The following is a 19403-nucleotide window of genomic DNA, read 5'->3' as shown; positions in this document are numbered from 1 at the left end:
GTGATGAAGCTTCAGTGCTGCCAAAGACACCCGGAACGAGTGAAGGTCCCACCGCCAAAGTGCTGCCAAAGACCTGGCGTGCTGCCCCGTCAGTAAAAGCACCGCAGCGGGTGGTGCCTTTTTTTCTCCCACTCCTGGATGAGTAAAATTAAAAAGGCACCACTTGTGCTCAGTGCGGGAGCAGCCATTGCTCCGCTCCCACCCTAACTACACTACTGGGCTGAGCCCTCAAGGGTTAACACGTTGTTAATGTAGCCTCACACTGTACAAGGCAGCATAAATTGAGGGAGGGGAGACAGCATGGCATACAGAGACAGAGACAAACATCCTGTGTGTGAGAGAGAGATGCGCGTTGCCCCTTCAAGTACGCTGACACCACTCTAAGTACATTGCCTTTTTAAGTAGATCAGGAAGTTGAGACAGCAGCTGCAGCCCAAAAGTTCCCTCCGTCCTGAGCTCTGTCATGTCCCCACCCTGCTCTACATGGAAAAGGGGTAAGCGAGGGGCAGGAGCAGGGGAGAGGGGGACACCCTGACATTAGCCCCCTGTCTTCCCCGACCCCTCCTGCATAGCAAGCAGGAGGCTCCCAGGAGCAGCTCCAAGGCAGAAGGCAGGAGCAGCACATGGCAGTGTGGGGAGGGACAGCTGGACTGCCAGCAATTGATAGCCTGCTAGGTGGCTGCCACACAGGGAACTTAGGGGAGCAGGGAGCTGATAGGGGGCTGCTGGTCCATCCTGGTTTCAAGCCCCCACCAGCTACCTGCAATGGGCTGCTCTTCGTGCAAGCAGTGGACAAAGCAGGCGGCTGCCAAACAACATTACAAGGGAGCAGTGCGCAATTTTAAACGAGCATGTTCTCTAATAGATCAGCAAGGTAACAATGTTAACCGGGACAACTTTAAGTGAGGAGTTACTGTACTGTTTATTCTCATGTACTTTGTACAGCCAGTAACTTAGATATTGAAAAGTTCACCTGCATTTTATATGCATTTTACTGTTCGTCAAACTGTCCAATAAGAATGGATGCAAAGTAAGAATGAAGTTGAAGTTTTTCTTACATATTTAAGGAATGTTAAGATATGTTTCAATCTGAAAAATGTGTTTTTCAATCAGACAGCTGTCATGCTTCTCATCCTTCCCACTCTGCTGAATAATAGTTTATAAAATATGGACAAAGAAGGCATGTTATAAATAAAACAAACTGTGGAAACAAAATTTTTGCTCCATACTTCTGAACAGATTACTTGTAGACTGTGCAGTATAAGCCAATTTTAGCTTTAAATACAGAATACTTATTCTAAATATGGACAGTGAAGAAGAAGAATGAAAAATAAACATTTATTAGAGAGGTCTCTGTGATGTTATTGACATGAACTGTGACCATATAGATCATTGTTGCAACCAGGGTCCTATGGTTGCACCAGGTACTGTACAGAGGAGGTCAAGTGGGGTGTCTATGGAAAGGTTGTAGTTTGCTGGTTATGATTATGCTGTCTGTACATGTATATCATTTTTGTATTTGAAGTTATGAATATTGGCTACGTACTTGTATCTCAATGTGTTTGATTCTAAGTAGCCTCAGTGAAGCATTTGGTCAGCTTCTTGAGAAAGGACTATTCTCAGTAAGCGCCCAATCAAGAAATACTGAACTGACAATGGACTTTGGAAGATGCCAATCCACATCTGAGCTTTCCTGGGAACATTCAAACTAATATGTAAACAATGGCATCAGCCTGCAAAAAGATGAATCATTCATGGACATGTGCCTTGCCCAGGTGGTTACAAACTCCATCTTGTTGCTATGACTTTGCACAGAAGAACAAAGGGGTTTCCACCCACAAGAGAGAGAATATAAAAGGCACTGGATGCCTCTCCATTTTGTCTTCAGCTGGCTTGTGAGATGGCCTCTCCACCCCCAAGAGATACCCGAAAGAAAGTGAAACAAAGGCAGTAACTATGGGGGTGAGAGTGATTGCTGGACCCAGACTAGAAAGAAGTCCAGTCTGTGAAAGAAGCTTATTGGAACATCTCTGGGGGTGAGATTTCATCTGTAATCAGTTTCTTAATGTATTAGGCTTAGAGTTGCGTGTTTTATTTTGCTTGGTAACTTATTTTGTTCTGTATGTTATTACTTGGAACCACTTAAATCCTATTTTTTATACTTAATAAAATCACTTTTTGCTGATTAATTAACCCAGAGTAAGTAAGTAATACCTGGGAGAGCAAACAGCTGTGCATATCTCTCTATCAGTGTTACAGAGGGTGGACAATTTATGAGTTTACCCTGTATAAGCTTTATACAGAGCAAAACGGATTCATTTGGGGTTTGGAGCCCATTGGGAGCTGGGTGTCTGGGTGCTAGAGACAGGAGCACTTGCTAAGCCATTTTCAGTTAAGTCTGAAGCTTTGGGGGCATGGGTCAGACCCTGAGTCTGTGTTGCAGCAGATTAGTGTATCTGGCTGAACAAGACAGGGTTCTGGAGGCCCAAACTGGCAGAGAAAATGGGCTCAGAGGTAGTCTAAGCACATCACGTGGCAGTCTCAAGGGTGGTCTCTGTGACCCAACCTGTCACATCTGCATCTCTTGAATGTAATGTTATTAAAAATGGATATGAAAGAATGTAGGTGTGTGTTAAGGCTTAAAAGAGATCAGAATTCAAATTCAGAGTTAGATCACTGAAGAAAATAAGATTGCTAGTTCCCATTTATGAACATCACAGGCTCACTCCCATTGACACAATTCACCATGGTTGGCAGTTTCTGTCCAAGAAAGGCTTTGGACTGGAAGGTGAGGCTTTTCACATTTGAGTTAGGACCAAAGTGTATTGGTACAGCAATGTGTTAAACCTTTTATAAGGTGTCTGCCTGCAGAACGTTTGTCTCAGGCCACAGCTACTTGTTCTCTATTTTCAGGAACATTATTACACTCATTAACATTTTTTTAAGATGAGGCACTGGAGTTGGTAAAAGGTAATCATGGAGTTTATAGTGTGGATCTTTTTTTAGGAAAAGGAACGAGAAGTTGGTATAAAAAATATCTATGCAAATCGGATGCTTAAAAGTCTACAGGACAAAGCTGATCCAGTACCTCACAAAAAAGGTACTGTATATCTGTAATATTTTTCATTTTTATATATTTTAGTGTTGAACCTGTATTGCTTTATAATTGGGACATAGTGGGATCAATTGTCTAAAACAGGGACCTAAATTGCACCTGTAAATAGGTAAAATGGGTTCTTGCGCATGCAGTTACTCATTTAGACACACAATTACTTTTCTTTGCTCATATGGATGCAACTAAGTAGCCCATTTCTGAATATTTAACTCAGTTTATGTAAATGAACTTTGGGCCAATTTTTACCTTTATTTAGTGACATTTACATAGACTGTACAGTATATGATACTTTGTCTGTTAATAGTTACAAAAGTTTTGGAAAATAAAGTGTAATAATGATGAGACGTAAGCAGTGTTTCTGCCTTAAGTACATAATCTCTGCATCATTACATTATTAGCATTCAAACAGTATTTCATATTACTGTATCATATTGCGTAGCATGTTTGAACATAGCTGTGCCCTTTAACATCACTGTAGTTAAGGTTATGTCAGGGTTTTATTTATAAAATCTGTTAAGTATTTAAATTTATAATTTGTCTGCAAAAATTATTCTGGCCTGAAATTTAGCATTTGATTAGTCTAGTAGCAAATTTGCCTTGCCCAGGGCCAGCTCTAGCAATTTTGCCGCCCCAAGCACGGCGGCACGCCGCAGGGGTGCTCTGCCACTCGCCAGTCCCGGTGGCTCCGGTGGACCTCCCGCAGGCGTTCCTGCGGAGAATCCGATGGTCCTGCGGCTCCGGTGGAGCTGCCACAGGCGTGTCTGCAGGAGGTCCACCGGAGCCGCGGGACCAGCAGACTGTCCACAGAAACGCCTGCGGCAGGTCTACCGAAGCTGCCTGCCGCCCTCTCAGCAACCGGCAGAGCACCCTCCATGGCGTGCCGCCCCACGCATGCGCTTGGCGCACTGTGGCCTGGAGCCGGCCCTGGCCTTACCCATTTCTTAAAAATCAGATAGGCAGTTTTAAAATGATATAGACACTATTTTTGATGGCATGTGTGTAGCCAGGTATCAGAGGAGTAGCCATATTAGTCTGGATCTGTAAAAAGTGACAAAAAGTCCTATGGCACCTTATAGACTAACAACATATTGGAGCATAAGCTTTCATGGGTGAATACCCAGTTCGTCAGACGCATGTGTCTGACGAAGTGGGTATTCACTGTTAGTCTATAAGGTGCCACAGGACTTTTGTGTAACCAAGATAACTCAAAAACTAAGATAAAATACCAGCACTTCTGATCCAATCTTTACAAGTTAGCGGTTTTAGACAATCAGATCTCTGGGATTCAGATTACCCCCTAAATCTAATTGGGTTTCTGCTGAGTCAGCCAATCTGAATCAAACAGAGCCAACAACATCCAGAGAATTTTGGTGAGAAGTCCTCTCTGTGATGTGACAGGCCTTCAGTGCCTTTTTTCACCTAGCTTTTTATAGAAGTTACACTTCAGCAGAAATTGTTTCTGTGAAGAAAAATTTCAGTTGGAAGCTTTTACTCTTATATTTGCTTCATAAGATGAATAAAGGTTTGGACAAGGTTTGCAAGAGGTGTGTTGCAGATTTATTCAGTAAATACTGCCAAATATTCTGCTATGAGGACAGGAGTAAGATATTTCTAGGCTGCTGCATCCAATCCAATCACAGGCTTCCCTCTCCTCAGTTTTAATAAGGTAAGACTCTGTACCTCACGCTACACTTCATCCAGCTCAAGCCTCACTCATTTCTACTCTCAATTTGTAGAGATGTTTCACGTGGCTATTGAAGAAATGCATTACACGCTATCAGCCTATCAAGCAGGGCCGCCCAGAGGATTCAGGGGGCCTTCCCACCGCCGAATTGCTGCCAAAGACCCGGCACTTTGGCGGTGCGTTCCGGGGCGGAAGGACCCCCCGCCACCAAATTGCAGCCTAAGACCCAGAGCGAAAGAAGCTCCGGGGCCCGGAGCGAGTGAAGGATCCCGTTCCAGGGGCCCCGAAAAACCCTTGTGGGGGCCCAGGGCAAATTGCCCCACTTGCCCCTCCCCGGGTGGCCCTGCTGTCAAGATATCTAATCACTGAATTATATCTCTTGTCACCTCTCCGTCTGCCAGTCATCATGTGCAATAAACAAGGATGGTTATTGCAGTTTTGTTTGACACTTTCTACCCCGATCTAATTGTCATATCCAACAGTGTCTTTTGTATATGTGTTAAATGTTCAATATCTTACGAATGCATCCATGAGTTATTATGTGTTTATGTTGTTTGTCTGATAGCCCTTGTTATGTGATGCTTCCATTCCACGAGTTAGAATGTTTTTGGAGAACAGAAAGTACTGGATTTTTGCTGTTGTGCTTAAACTATAGCATAGGTATTATAAGATATGCATGATACTGTATGAACTCACTGCAAATATACAGATGTTGTTTTAATTGTTTTTCAATATTCATTTAATGAATAGTTTCCTGAATGATTCTATCATTTCCCCCAACTGACATTTCAAATAGGGAGGAATCCTTTTCTAGGAGGGCTGGTTTCCAGTCACAAAGCAAGAAACGTTTCTTGGTGTTTACTTACACTACCATGTAAATAATAATAATAATAATTAATAATAAAAACAGAAGACCCAAACAGAAACTGGATGAAAAAATTTAAAATAAATTGAGGACATTCAAGTGGCAACTTCAAAGGTTATTTTCCTAGCCCTTAAGTCCTGGAGATTCTGTTATACATTAATCTCAAAGATGCATAACTTCCCATGGCCCTTTCCCAGCTGAAGCTTCTAAGGGTATGCCTACACTACAGTCAGCACAGTGCCGCTGTAGCACTGTAGAATAGGTGCTTCCTATATTGGTGGAAGGGATTTCTCGTCAATGTAGGTAATCCACCTCTCAGGCATGTCTACACTTACCGGGGGATCGATGTGCTGTGATCAATGCATCGACTGTCGATTTAGTGGGTCTAGTGAAGACCCGCTAAATCGACTGCAGATCACTCTCTCGTTGACTCCTGTACTCCACTGGATCTAGAATAGTAAGGGGACCCATTGACATTGCATAGTGTGGACCCTGCGGTAAGTAGATCTAAGATATGTTGACTTGAGTTACACTATTCACATAACTCAAATTGCATGGTTTAGATCTACTTTTCCCTGTAATATAGACAAGGCCTTGGCAGTAGCCAGGTTGATGGAAGAATCCTTTCATCAACTTAGCTGTGTCTACACCAGGGGTTAGGTTGACCTAAATATGGGATTCAGGGCATGAAATTCTTCATAGGCCTGATCATCGCAGTTAGGTTGACCTGTTTTTTATGTGTAGACCAGGCCTTAGACTTGCATTTTGAGGGTGGGAGATCCCAGACTAGGGCTTGCTTCTAAATAGTATTTACAAGAGTGATGGTCACAGTGACAGGTTGTCTGAGAGAAGAAGGAGGACTCTGTTTTTCTTTGGTTAACTTCATAGATTCCAGGGCCAGAAAGGACTATTGTGATCATCTAGACTGACCTCCTGTACAACATAGGCCATAGAACTTCCCCAAGATAAGTCCTAGAGCAAAGATTTTAGAAAAACATCCAACTTTTGATTTAAAAGTTGACAATAATAGCGAATCCACGACAATCCTTGGTAAATTGTTCCAGTGATTAATTACTCTGTTAAAAATGTATGCCTTATTTCCTGTCTGAATTTGTCTAGCTTCATTGGATTATGTTATACCTTTCTATGCTAGATTGAAGAACCCATTACTAAATATATATTCCTGTAGGCTGTTATCAAGTCACCCCTTAACTTTCTCTTTTGCTACATCTACACTACGGACTTTACAGTGGCACAGACAAACTGCTGCAGCGGTGCTGCTGTAAGATCTCTGTAGCCACTCTGTGATGGTGGGAGAGTACTCTCCCGCCAGCACCATTAAACCACCCCCAATGAGCAGCAGTAGCTATCTTGGCAGGAGAGCATCTCCCACTGACATAGAGCTGTCCACACCGTCTGTTTTTCACATCCCCTGACCAGGGAGCAGCAAGGACAGAGGTGAATTAAGATTTACTGGGCACAAAGAACATTTGGAATCCCCAAGCCCTGGGAGCCCAGGGGTGCCAGAACAGGGCCACACCCTCCCACTTTTTAACATGTGCGTAGAAGCCTTGAGCAGGCATGGAGTTGTGTGGCATGGGTGTACTTTGGGGGATGATTGCCTTCCCCAACTGCAAGCCTCAGGCCAGAGGCAACAGGAAGAGCAGTGCCACATGTGGCTGCTGCCTCAGGCACAAAGCCCAGGCAGCAGTGCAGGGGCAGCCTCACAGCAGGAAGGACTCAATAGTGAGTGGGGAGCAGATTGGCAGCTGGAGCCAGGTGCAGGCACTGAGCAGGCCTGGGTGGACTGCAGTGGCCATTGAGGCCGAGCCAGTAGCAGTGGGAGCTGCACTGGAGGAGCCTTCCCTGCCCAGCTCCTTGCTGCCTGTGACCTTTCTGGGGCTCCTTGCCGCCTCCCAACTGGGCCAGGGCCTCCTCTCCCTGCAGAGCACATCTGTAGGCCCGGGGGAGGGGGCAGGCGGCTGGACTGGATTCCGCACCCATGAGTCCCACTGACAGTGGTATGCCCTGGGAAGCAGGGACATGAGCTGGGGGCTGTTCTCAGGCATTCTGGCCCCCATCCAGGGCAGGTGGAAAGTCCGGGGCTCCCCACAGCCGCTCAGCAATAATAAAGCTTTACACTAAGTCTTACTCTTCTTTTGTTGTTGTACTGTTGTTCTATAGTGTTACAATTATTTGAGTTCTTTTTCTGCTTGCATGAGATGAGGAAGCTCTCAGGTAGGTAGAAGTCTGTAATTTTAAATATGGGGGAAAAGTTCTGACAAAGGTCTGAGGGTTGGTACCTCCACCAAATGGATTTGGTTCTGAGCCTACCAGTTAGAACTGATGATTTAGAACCCAGAACTGGCAATGCCACCAAGTAACTTGTCTTCTGTCCACAGCCTGAACTGGTTTTCCCATGATCATCTTGATCGATCAGTCCATCAGCCTTCACAGAGAGAGCACCGATCACAACATGTCATTGGTGTTGTTCTAGCCAGTCCTTCAGTCACCTGCGGGCCAGGCTGTCAGTGGCACTTACCCATGATATGTCAAGAAAAAAGATATGCTCCCCTGCAAAATGGCCATTTTCTATTTTTTCATTTGTGAAAAAAGACTAATTATATTTTTCTTCCCTTGTGGATCAAGAATGAAACAGATGTAGGGTACCTCTTCCATGTCTTCTATTCCCCATTATGACAAACTCTATGAAGAGCAGACAGTAGGCTTAGGATGAGATCTCTGTATGTGCAAATGCATATATAGTGCAGCCTTTTCGTCCTTAATCCCAGGAAACTAAGTAAATTGACAGTTTCTTCATTAGAACCTCCTCAACAGTTTTTTCACTTGAAAGAGAACAGATTGGGCCTCACAGATGTTGTGTGTCTTATTTAATGACTTGAGATTGTTGAAAAAACAGGCTCAATTGAAATTATTTAATCTAAAATTATCAGTCAGAGATTAGTAAAGCACTATACACAATACAGAAGTAAATAGATACATTACTACCCTTTGTTGTCAGACTAAGAGCTGGATATGTGTCTGTCCTGCATCTGGAAGGGACATATAGTTTTCGTTCTCTCAACCCAAGTTTTCATATCACTGTCATTGTATAGGGTTTCAGACAAAGGAAACCTAGTTCCCAAGAATATTCTCCCAGAAACATATATTGTGATGTCATGTCTATAGAGTCTCAGTTTACCTGACTCATATGAGAAGGCATGATTATTAACAGCTGAGAGGACTAACAATTCTTCAAGTTAATATCTCTCAGTGGGTCTTTCTTACTCCATAATCATTATTCCATATTGATTTCCCCAACAGAAAACATCTGACTACTATAACAATAATCTCTTATTAGTTTTCCTAGTTTAGATATGCTTATGTCAGCATTATATATATATAAGGAGATGGTTTTCCAAGAACATGAAGGTGCCCTAGAGTGAATAAATACAGCATAATGAATGAATTTCTGAATAGGATTACTTATTGGTCAAAACCAGTTTTCTAGGCCTTAGAATTCAGACATACTCCTTGCTGAAGATAAAGATTCTAAAGAATAGTTAATATATATAAATGAATCAAATATACAGAAAAAAGAACTAAAGATATTACTGTTTACTAATAAGTACTAAGGTAAGGCACATCTAAATCTCTAGCTCCCCCTAGTTCTGAATCTAAGAAATCCACAAACAACTCAGTAGCATTCACCAAAGATTCAGAAAGAAAAGGAAGGTTCTCTATAGCAATTGCTCTCAATCTTTCCAGACTACCGTACCCCTTTCAGGAGTCTGGTTTGTCTTGCGTACCCCAAGGTTCACCTCACTTAACTACTTGCTTACAAAATCAGACATAAAAATACAAGTGTCACAGCACACTATTACTGAAAATTGCTTACTTTCTCATTTTTACCACATAATTATACAATAAATCAATTGGAATATAAATATTGTACTTATGTTTCAGTGTATAGTATATAGAGCAGTATAAACAAACCATTGTCTGTATGAAATTTTAGTTTGTACTGACTTTGCTAGTGCTTTTTATGTAGCCTGTTGTAAAACTAGGTGACTGTCTAGATGAGTTGATGTACTCCTGGAAGATCTTTGTGTACCATTTGAGAACCACTGATCTATTGGACCATTGCCACCGTTAACTGTCAATCGCGCTGGTCCAAACTCCTTAAGAAATAATTTCCAAAATGCTAGCTATGAAGATCTTTCCTAGCTACCACCCAGCAACAGTTCAAGGAAGACAAAACAAAGCCAACACCAGGAAATCATGCTGCAGCATAGGTGCCAACTTTTCCCAGCGCCGGTGGGTGCTCGTACTCCCCCGGCCCTGCCCTGACTCCACCCCTGCCCCCCTTCCAATCTCCTCCTGAAAGTCCCTCCTCAACTCCGCCTCCTCCCGGCCCATATTGGACTCCTCAAATTCCCACCCCGGCCCGGCCTCTTCCCCCGAGCATGCTGCGGTCTCCCTCCTCCCAGCGCTTGCCACTGCAAAACAGCTGTTTCGTGGCACAAGCACTGGGAGCCAGGGGGAAAAAGCGGGCATATGGCATGCTTAAGGCAAGAGGCGGATGTGAGCTGGGGCAGAGTGGGAAGCTGCTGATGAGTGAAGAGTACCCACCAATTTTTCCCTGTGGGTGCCCCAGCCCCGGAGCTTCCAAGGAGTCAGCGTCTATGTGCTGCAGCCAATGCTCTGTTTTCAAACCAAATGTGCTAGATGTAGAAATACTCATGCTGCATCCTTCCATTACTTCTTTAACCACTTTATTTGCTACTCTGAGTTATTAACAGCAGAAATGCTGTGATCAGGAAAAGGAAACGCTGACAACTTTGTGTTCAATAAATTAAGCCCTCATAATGACACCTTTTTTCTTCTCTTTCTGCTGTTTTTGTACCCCTCACTTGGGGCTAGATTCTCAAAAGGTGTATGGGTGTTGCACCCTGTCATCTAGTGTCGTCTAGGCATGGAGGGAAAGTTAGTTTTAAAAAAAGAAATTCACAGAAGCCAGTATGCTGGGCAGGGAAACCACTATAAGCTAATCAGAAGGAAAGGACAAAGAGAGGAGTGGGACTTAGGCCTCATCTCTGAAAGGAAGTTAGGTGCCTTCCCCCATTTGGGATTCAGAGTTAGGCATCTAAGTCAGTTCAGTTTTCTCTCATGAAAAACAGGAAGTAGCATGAGGCAGTTATAGACAATGGCCCAGAGGCTAGAATGTTCACCCAGGCCATAGAAGTCCCAGGTCCCAGTCTCTCCTTTGCTGGACTTGAACTCAGGTCTCCCATATAAGTGCCCTAACCACTGGGCTCTTTCAGTTTCTCCTGTTGAAGCTGTTTCACTTTGAATAATAATTAAGTATTCATTGAGCCAAAGGATACCCACCTGCAAGATGGGGCTTCAAGTCCCTGCTTTAAATCAGGAAGAGTGGGGACTTGAGCCTCAGTCTTCCACATTGCATGTGAGTGCACTAACCACTGGGCTATTGGCTATGAGGAAAAATGGACACCACAACCATTGTCTTTTGTGTAAGTTAGGCATGCTCCGAGCATGCCTACCTGTCAGGTGAAAGGCCATGGAAAACCTAGTTTGTGAAACTTGGCAGGTCTTAGACATGAGCTAGGGAACATAAGGACTAAAGTGGCTTTGTGTGTGCCTGCTGGCAGAAGCTTAGGTCCCTATGGGACTCCTCTGGTGGAAACGTAGGCACTTACAGAGGTTAGCCAGCAGCTGAATAGTGTTTTGGGGAATGCCAGTGGTGCCTGTTTTATCTGTGTGGATTTTGATAGATGCTATTACAGATCTCTTCTGCCTTATGTTTCTTTATAAAATTGCATTATGGGAATAAAGAAATACATACCTGGAGCTGGAGATGTTTAAAATAATAGATTTCCATACCAATATTGGTTGTATAGGTATTACCTGTTTCCAAATATTGTATTGTTTTAGAAACTCTTGTGCTTCCTGTTAATACTTGCTCTTCTTTCTACAGGTGTTAGTTTAAGCAAATCAGTACAAGTAAATAAGCAGAATTTTAAATCAGCACAGGTTTCACATCATCAAAAACAAGGAATAGTCAAGAGTGCAGCTCTGTGCCTAGAGGTATGAAACATCTGGATCCCATTTAACCTCAAAGTTTCTAATGTGATTGCTCATATATCATACTTTATTCCATAATTTTCAAGAATTTTTTTCCTGAATATCCTTAATTTCAGTGTGTTCTGAAGATATATTGCAGGCAGCATTTTTTTTTAAATATAGTGGTATTATTTTAAACATTTAAGGATACTTTTGTTAGGACAAATGTTACTATATGAAATAAATGTATGATAATCTAAATAGAACAGAAAATACCAAAAATGAGCAACTTGAGTCACAAAAAAATAATTTAATTGATCATTCACTAATGTAAGTGCAGCTTTTTTTTTTTTTTACCATTATCTTTGTTTATTTTAAACTGTGAATTGTAGGAGAAAAAAACAACTGAAGACAGAAATGGAAAAGTAGAACCCTATGAAGATACAAAACATAAGATAGAAATTGAACCAATCACAAAACCATCAAAGCAAGAAACTTTTAATAGAACATGTAAAGGTATATTTTTAATTTGTCATAACCTCATTTGATCTTATGCAAACAGAATGAATGAGCTTCTGTACACTGACTGGTATTACACCCTGCCATGATGGCTACTAGCCTGTATCTGACACACAAGGAACAAGTTCAAAAACAGTGTTAATACAAGCCACTGAAGTCCACCTTAGTGGTGCTCTAGCACTTACCGGTATGTAAGTAATTTAGAGGTGGTTTATATACGTCTGTGCTCCTGGCCTTCTAATAGCATTCTTGGTGACAGTATGTAGAAATCAGATGCGTTGTTTGAGCAGATAATGGACTATGGTGGTTTTATTGACAATTTATGCTAATCAACTTGATCCTGAACAATAGGCTGCTGATCCCTTTCATCTTGCCTTCAGAAGGGTGGTTTCAGGTGAGGTTTGAGAGACAGGCAATTTATGCTGCTACTGGAACCTTGTCTAGAGTTTGTCTCAATCTACCTTGTCTCCCCAGTTGTCCTGACAAGGATTGATATCAGAGCCCATCTCCTCTCAAAACTTCCTTTTGGTTTGTCAAACCCCAAAGGTGCACCAAAGCTACTTGGCCCTCTGTTGACACTGTTAATGCTGTTATCCCTGAGGAGGCATATCTGTTGTAGCTTCATGAACAAGGGGAACCCACCCTGCAAGAGTGGTGGTGGTGATTTTTACTGAGCCAAAATCACTCTTTGATGGTTTTCAGTCCTTGGTATAAGCCCTTTCTGTTTATTTCAGTTAATCTTTGACTATTTTCACTTCCCCTTGTAATCTGCTTTTTCTTTAAGGTTGGGTTTTAGCTCATTTTATTGTTTGGTAGTATGTCGTTCTCTCCAAGGCAGTGAGACCATCCCTATTTTTTTAAATTGTATAGCAACTTGATATATAAACCATGGCTGCTGTATTTGTGTATACTACCTCCCCCCCCAAAAAAAACCAACCCTACTAACGCCGACACTACAGAGCCAATACAGCTAGGAAATGAAAAAGTAGAATCTAGTCCTCCTTATTTAACATCAACAAAATTGTCACTTAAGTTCCAGAATTCTTCTTTATAATGGGTGACGATGCTGAAGACAAAAAGAACACAATTTGCGTTTAGATCACATGTTGAATTTGTTTGCAGGGCTGGTAGTTGGACTTTTGTTGTATAGAAGTGTATCACTTTTCTATGTTCACCCTTTACGAAATCATGGAGTATTAAAAATTATCATGAATAAAATTAGCACATTTGTACACTGAATAAAGTTAAACATCTGGAAAAATATGTAGTAAAAGCCTAGATGCAATCTCTAGGGTCGATTTAGCGGTAGGGTGCTCTGCTATCTAGATCAGGGGTTGGCAACCTCTGGCACACAGCTCGCCAGGGTAAGCACCCTGGCAGGCCAGGCCAGTTTGTTTACCTGCTGCGTAGGCAGGTTCGGCCAATCGCAGCTCCCAGTGGCCGTGGTTCACCATCCCAGGGCAATGGGGGCTGTGGGAAGCAGCATGGGCGAGGGATGTGCTGGCTGCAGCTTCCCGCCGCCCACATTGGCCTGGAGCAGTGAACCGCAGCAAGTGGGAGCCGTGATTGGCCGAACCTGCCAACACAGCAGGTAAACAAACTGGCCCGGCCCGCCAGGGTGCTTACCCTGGCAAGCTGTGTGCCAGAGGTTGCCGACCTCTGATCTAGATCTAACAAGTCTTCTGGCATACTCATCAGTGAATAGTATCTTCTTAGTAATCTCATAGAGCTGGTGAAATATAAACGAGAATGATGGTATATAGATTTACATGTGCAAAGACATTTTACCTTATCTAATGCTCTTAAACAATCCCTAAATTAAGAATATTGCTAAATAAAAAATATTGCATTGTAGAATTTTTAAGTGATGAAATACAGCTCATGGAAGAAAAAACTCACTTTGAATTTATGGAAAGAAAGAAGAAAAAGAGAGAAGTGCAAGAAAGGAAAGCTGACTTACTGAAAGAAGAACTAGAGAAACTGATGAAAGCAGGACAAATTCGACCTACAAATGATGTCCCAATAAGGAAGAATAATCAGGAAAAAGTTGTAGCAGAAGAGAATGAAAGGGAGGAGAGAAAAAGTAAACAACTAAGTGACAAAGGAACAGCAGATGATAAAAGTGTAACTCCAACTCAGAACAACAGAACACCCACTAGACTAAAAAAACAGTATACATTCACAGAAGCCACTGAAAACTTGCATCAGGGGCTTCCTGCATCTGGTCCAGCATCCAACACAGGCAGCCTCCGCAAGAACAGACAAGCAGGTGGACACCAGAGTGAGATAGCTGAATTGAAGGCAAGAAATTCATTTGGCATATACAAGCCATCATTTGGTAAAGTTACCAAAACAAGGCAGAAAGATGCAGAGGATGGAAGCTATGTTCGTACAACGCTAACTGAGAGGAAAAACTCTCTTATGGAAGAACTCTTTGGACCAAGCTATGTCTTAAACAACCACTCAACCCATAACACTAAAGGGCTTGATAAAGAACAAACAACTGTGGACAATGAAAGGTTACATAATTACACAAGTGAGATTTCAAACACTGACACTGGTCTGCAATGTGGAGATTCTAAATTTACACTAGGGAAGTCTAAACTAACAACTTCTTCCTCAGACATAAAATAGTTTTAATATTCAATTGATGTACAAGTTAAATTGTTTATCTTTAATCTTGAAATATGCAATATGTTTAACATTTGTTGAAAAGCAGTGTGTTGCCTACTAGTTTTGTTTTTTTGCCTTCATTATTTCTAAGATTTCATTTAAATCTTATTCGAATTTTTACCTGAACCATTCTGCAGCAATAAAACTGAAATGGAATACTCAGTTACAAGAGAGTATTTCTCTACAAGTGCCGTGTCCCAATGCTTATGCACGCTACTCAATTGGTTGAACACTGTTGGGCATATTAGAATGTACCAAAATAAAGAATATTAAAACCATGTTTATCCTAGCTGCAGTGACAGGCTGTTAAGGTTGGAAAGCAGTTGAAGTTGTCTGGAAGAGTAACACATTAAAGAAGGACTTGTTCTACAGAACAGTGAAAAGACAAATAGGATTGAAATACTTATTGGATTTATGGGGCAAAATTCTGCCCCTATGAAGTCAGTGGGGCAAGGATTTCACACTTGTTTTAAGTATTTGTGTAGCTTTTAAATCTGAGCCCCTAAGTCTAGCAAACCACTTAAGCAGTTTCATAACTTTAAGCACAAGTAGTCCCAGTGACTTCATTATGACTATTCCTGCTTAAAATTATGCAAGTACTTAAGTACTTTAGTGGATCAGGGCCCATATAAAGTGCTTTTTTTAACACTATAAAAGTAATCATACGTAAGCTATGTTTTTATCCAATAGTGGCATGACTAAAAGCTGAAGGATTTCAGTGATCTTGTGTCAGAATAAAAGAACACATTAATTCAAATTGCTGTGAGTTTAAAGATGAAATGCTGGGGACAGATAGCAGACCTTTATTGGTGAAAGGTCTTCAGCTCTGGAATTCAATCATCCATATCATCCAGCAATGCTCAAGCATGACAGGCAGCTTTTAGGGTAAAATGCAAGATCTTTTGCTTCACTCTGGAATTCCATGTGAGATTTTTCAGATGGCTGAGGTGATTGATTTGTTTTTATAGTCATTATTTGGCCCTGATACAATAAAAGTTAAAATTCAGTCCTGAAATATCTTCCAAAATTCAAACAAAATTATATTTTCACCAGTTCCAGAAAGCTCTGAAGCTTCATTCGTTCCCACTGAAAGTTAGAATTCTTCAAAGCACCCTATCCCAACCACTGGACTCAGGTGATGACATCTGCACTATTTTGCCCACTGAATGTGTTGTTTTGGAAAAGTAGCGGATGTCCACTTCTCAAATAGCCTTGCCTTTGTTTACTGTTTTTTTAAAATCTGTACAGTCACTTAAAGTAGGATATTTCAGATATGTAGCAAGGGTCAGAAAGGAAAAAAAAAAATCTGTCTTTGATTTAATTTTCAAAAAAGTGTCAAGGACATTTAAAAACTGTAGCATGAACATTAAGTATCCTGTAATCACTTTTCAGGGTTAAGATACCCTGCATATGTTCAAATAAGAGTAATTTTCTTGGTACTTGATAGCTTTTTTCCTAAAGATAAAATACTTTGCTTAAACTTTGCAGTGAAAAACTTCAAAGATGGTTGGTAGTGTGATGAAAAATGCATGGGGAAAAAATATCTATGAAATATCAATATTTCTCATGTGATTATAGCCATACCCAGCATATGGAGCAGTCACATTCAAAAAATACTTAAACCAACAACTTTGTTCACAGTTCTCAGAGCCAAAACTTCATTGCTCTTGCTCTCACAAGGAGTGTGATTAAAGAAATCAATAGGATTACTTGTGTCAATAGAGCAAGACCTAGCCTCGTAAGTGTAACCAAAATAGACAACACAAATCTACTGCTAAAGTAGCTTTTATTTTGGAAAAAGATGCTGCTCCTACTGGTCTTGCTGCTCTTTCACTTCAAAACAAATGAAATGCAAGACTTCTGAGCATCATCAGATGCATCCAGGGGACCTGTGTTAATAGCATGGTGAAAATAATCTACTTTTAGTGCCTCAAAGTTTGTGTATGTAATGCACTGTTTCCTTGTTTATCTCCTTAGGTAGGAACTACCAATTATCTACCAATAAAATGCTCATTAATCTTTTCAAAAGTTTTAATTAAAATGAACATGGCAAGAACAACATTTAATGAATAAAGAAACCATGCACACCGGTTCTCAATCCCTGTATTTGTTTTCTTGGTGCTGCATACTTTATGCATAAATATTAATACTGGCTCAACATAATCAACATAAAAAACAAATTAAAAATTCACATACAAAGAAAAACATTTTATATGCACACACAGAACAGATATCATGACCTTAAGAATTCATTCGTACACGAAGTGTTCATTTGGGGGTGGGATGAGAATCGGGCACACCCCCACTACGGCTATGAAGGGAGCTGAATGTAGTGGAACAGATGCAGGTCCCTTGCACAGGGCAAGCAGGTGAGCCAGAGTTCCTGGAACTTACACAGGCTTCTTATGTGCCCCTTTCCACGTGAGATTTTTCCATGCCAGTGTAGAGGCATGCAGGGCTTGTGGATCAGGGACTCTGCAAATCCACTGATGATTGGCCTTTCAGGAAAGGAATGACATGAGCAGCAGACAGTGTAACCCAGCAGTTGCAAAACAGTTTATCACTGTTTGGCAGGCTAGTATGGAGGCCCTGACCCTGCAGGACCATATGCATTCAGCCTGTATACTGTAGCTTAGCACTGGGGAAAAGAGGATTCACTTCAAAATGGAAAGTTTTTCCTCTGCTAATTATCATTTTCTTCAAGATTTTATATTACTTTAGAAATCTGAGTCCCTGACTTACTTTTTTACCTTGCAGACTATCTTGGGCTATCCTGGAAGATGATGTTACTCATATTTTGAAATGTTAGTGATTGCTCTTCCTTCTGAAGTTTAAACATTTCCTGCTTCTCCTCCTCAACAGGAAGAGGCTGGCCACATCGTTCCTTCCCAGCACAGTACACCTTGAGAGATAGGGGGAAGACAAGTATTTTGAGAGGGAGAATCAGGTCCGAGGCTAGGAAGAGCCATTTGGGAGAGGAGATATAGTACGTTCAAGCAAGTGGGTCTCCATTGTCATTTGGGAGCAGACAGGAATAAGTAGCCAGCCACCATATATTTGGCAGTTGAGAGAGGGCCAGGAGACAACTTTAGATTTCAATTAAATCAGCGGTACATCTTCTAAGACAGCCCACAAATGCTGAAGTCTGCAAGGTAAAGTCAGGAAATCACATTCTAAAATAAACAAGCAGTAAATCTACCTCCTTGCGCCACCAAAAGAAAATTATATGAATCAGTCTCCATACTTCTCCCAAAAGAAATAGTGAAGTCCCAAAAGAATCTCCACCCACTCTGTAATTCACCTTAAAAAGCTAGTTATTCCAGCATTGCAGCTGATTCTCAGTGAAATTGTAGTGACAAATTCTTGTTTCTGCAGTTAACCAGTGTATATACTAGTCATCAACAATAAAAATGACACTTTTTCAAAAGTAATGTTATCTTTAAAAGTCGCTGACTAAGAACTTGAGGGATAAATCAAGGGAAGAAGGTATGCCCAATAAACCTTATTGATAAATATTCAATTGAAATAATAAAAGATGAAAATTAATTCAATCTTAATTATTACACTGTATACAACACTTGCTTCCTTAGATAGAAAGGGCTTTTCCCCCTTTATACACCAGGAATGAAGTACTTAGAGCAAGCTCTGTATTTTGTCTCTCGTAAAAGACTTCAGGACTCCACTTCCTAACTATAATAACGGAAATGTAGTTCAGAATTCTGGGATTCCTTCTCAGCTGAAAGGGTGAAGCATAATGGCTACAACTTTGTTGCAGACCACAAGCCAGCATGTAATTCCAACACCACCTGAGGAGAGAGAAAAGCATCGTATATCCTTGTATCAATAACTCTCAAACACACATCTCTAACTCTGGTAAGTAACTCAGGAAGTTTCAAAAATGAAAATTTTAAGAAATCAAAGGGATAAAGTATTTATACTTAATTCTGAAAGAATCTGAAAGTCAGGGAGCTGGTACTGAATTAGAGCTACAGTATATACCAGTGTGTGGCATACATATCCTGAAGCTTCTAAACATATCTGTTGTGTGATTAGAGATATGTAACTTTGCTGTTGAAGACAAAGATGAAGTAGAAAGGGAGCACCACAGTAGAACCTTCCTTTTAAATTTAAAAAAAAATTAAAGGTGGGTAAAAAGAATGTTTCCTGAAAATGCTCTATTTTTTTAAAGCGATGTTTTAAATATGCATACCCAGGAAAAAACTATTAACTCTGTCCCTACTGGACCCTCCCTCCAGATACTCTTGTGCTACTGTTTTAAATGGCCTTCCCACGAAAACCAACAGTGCTGACACATAGTAGTTAAGTTTGGCAGAATAAAGTGTTTCCAGACTGAAGTACACCAGGAAGTTCAGCAACAATAAAGTGGTATATAAAACAAAAAGGGAATATAACAATACTTCTTAAAAATTAAGTATTTCAAAACTAAAGAGAAAATACGGTTA

The 19403-nt window shown here is 41.2% G+C and overlaps 2 protein-coding genes across 3 annotated transcripts in view; one reads left to right on the top strand and one right to left on the bottom strand.

Moving 5' to 3' along the window:
- Positions 1 to 16866, top strand: part of LCA5L (lebercilin LCA5 like) — a 32174-nt gene extending 15308 nt beyond the window's left edge. The window contains exons 5-8 of the mRNA XM_050916383.1: positions 3007 to 3100; positions 11663 to 11772; positions 12141 to 12264; positions 14123 to 16866. Coding sequence (XP_050772340.1) covers positions 3007 to 3100; positions 11663 to 11772; positions 12141 to 12264; positions 14123 to 14901 — 1107 coding nt within the window. The 3' untranslated portion in view covers positions 14902 to 16866. The remainder of the gene's footprint in view (positions 1 to 3006; positions 3101 to 11662; positions 11773 to 12140; positions 12265 to 14122) is intronic.
- LOC127030264 (guided entry of tail-anchored proteins factor 1-like) overlaps positions 1 to 19403 on the bottom strand; it is a 134759-nt gene that overhangs the window by 99344 nt on the left and 16012 nt on the right. Inside the window, exon 5 of one of the 2 annotated variants that reach the window (XM_050916462.1) lies at positions 17028 to 18746. The exons of the other annotated variant lie outside the window; for it this stretch is intronic. Within the exon in view, the coding sequence (XP_050772419.1) occupies positions 18673 to 18746 (74 nt within the window). The 3' untranslated portion in view covers positions 17028 to 18672. Of the gene's footprint in view, positions 1 to 17027; positions 18747 to 19403 lie in introns of those variants that run through there. 2 annotated transcript variants of the gene reach the window in all.

The sequence above is a fragment of the Gopherus flavomarginatus genome, chromosome 1 (genome assembly GCF_025201925.1).
Source record: "Gopherus flavomarginatus isolate rGopFla2 chromosome 1, rGopFla2.mat.asm, whole genome shotgun sequence".
NCBI lineage: Eukaryota > Metazoa > Chordata > Testudines > Testudinidae > Gopherus > Gopherus flavomarginatus.
This window is presented reverse-complemented; position numbering and strand designations above follow the sequence as displayed.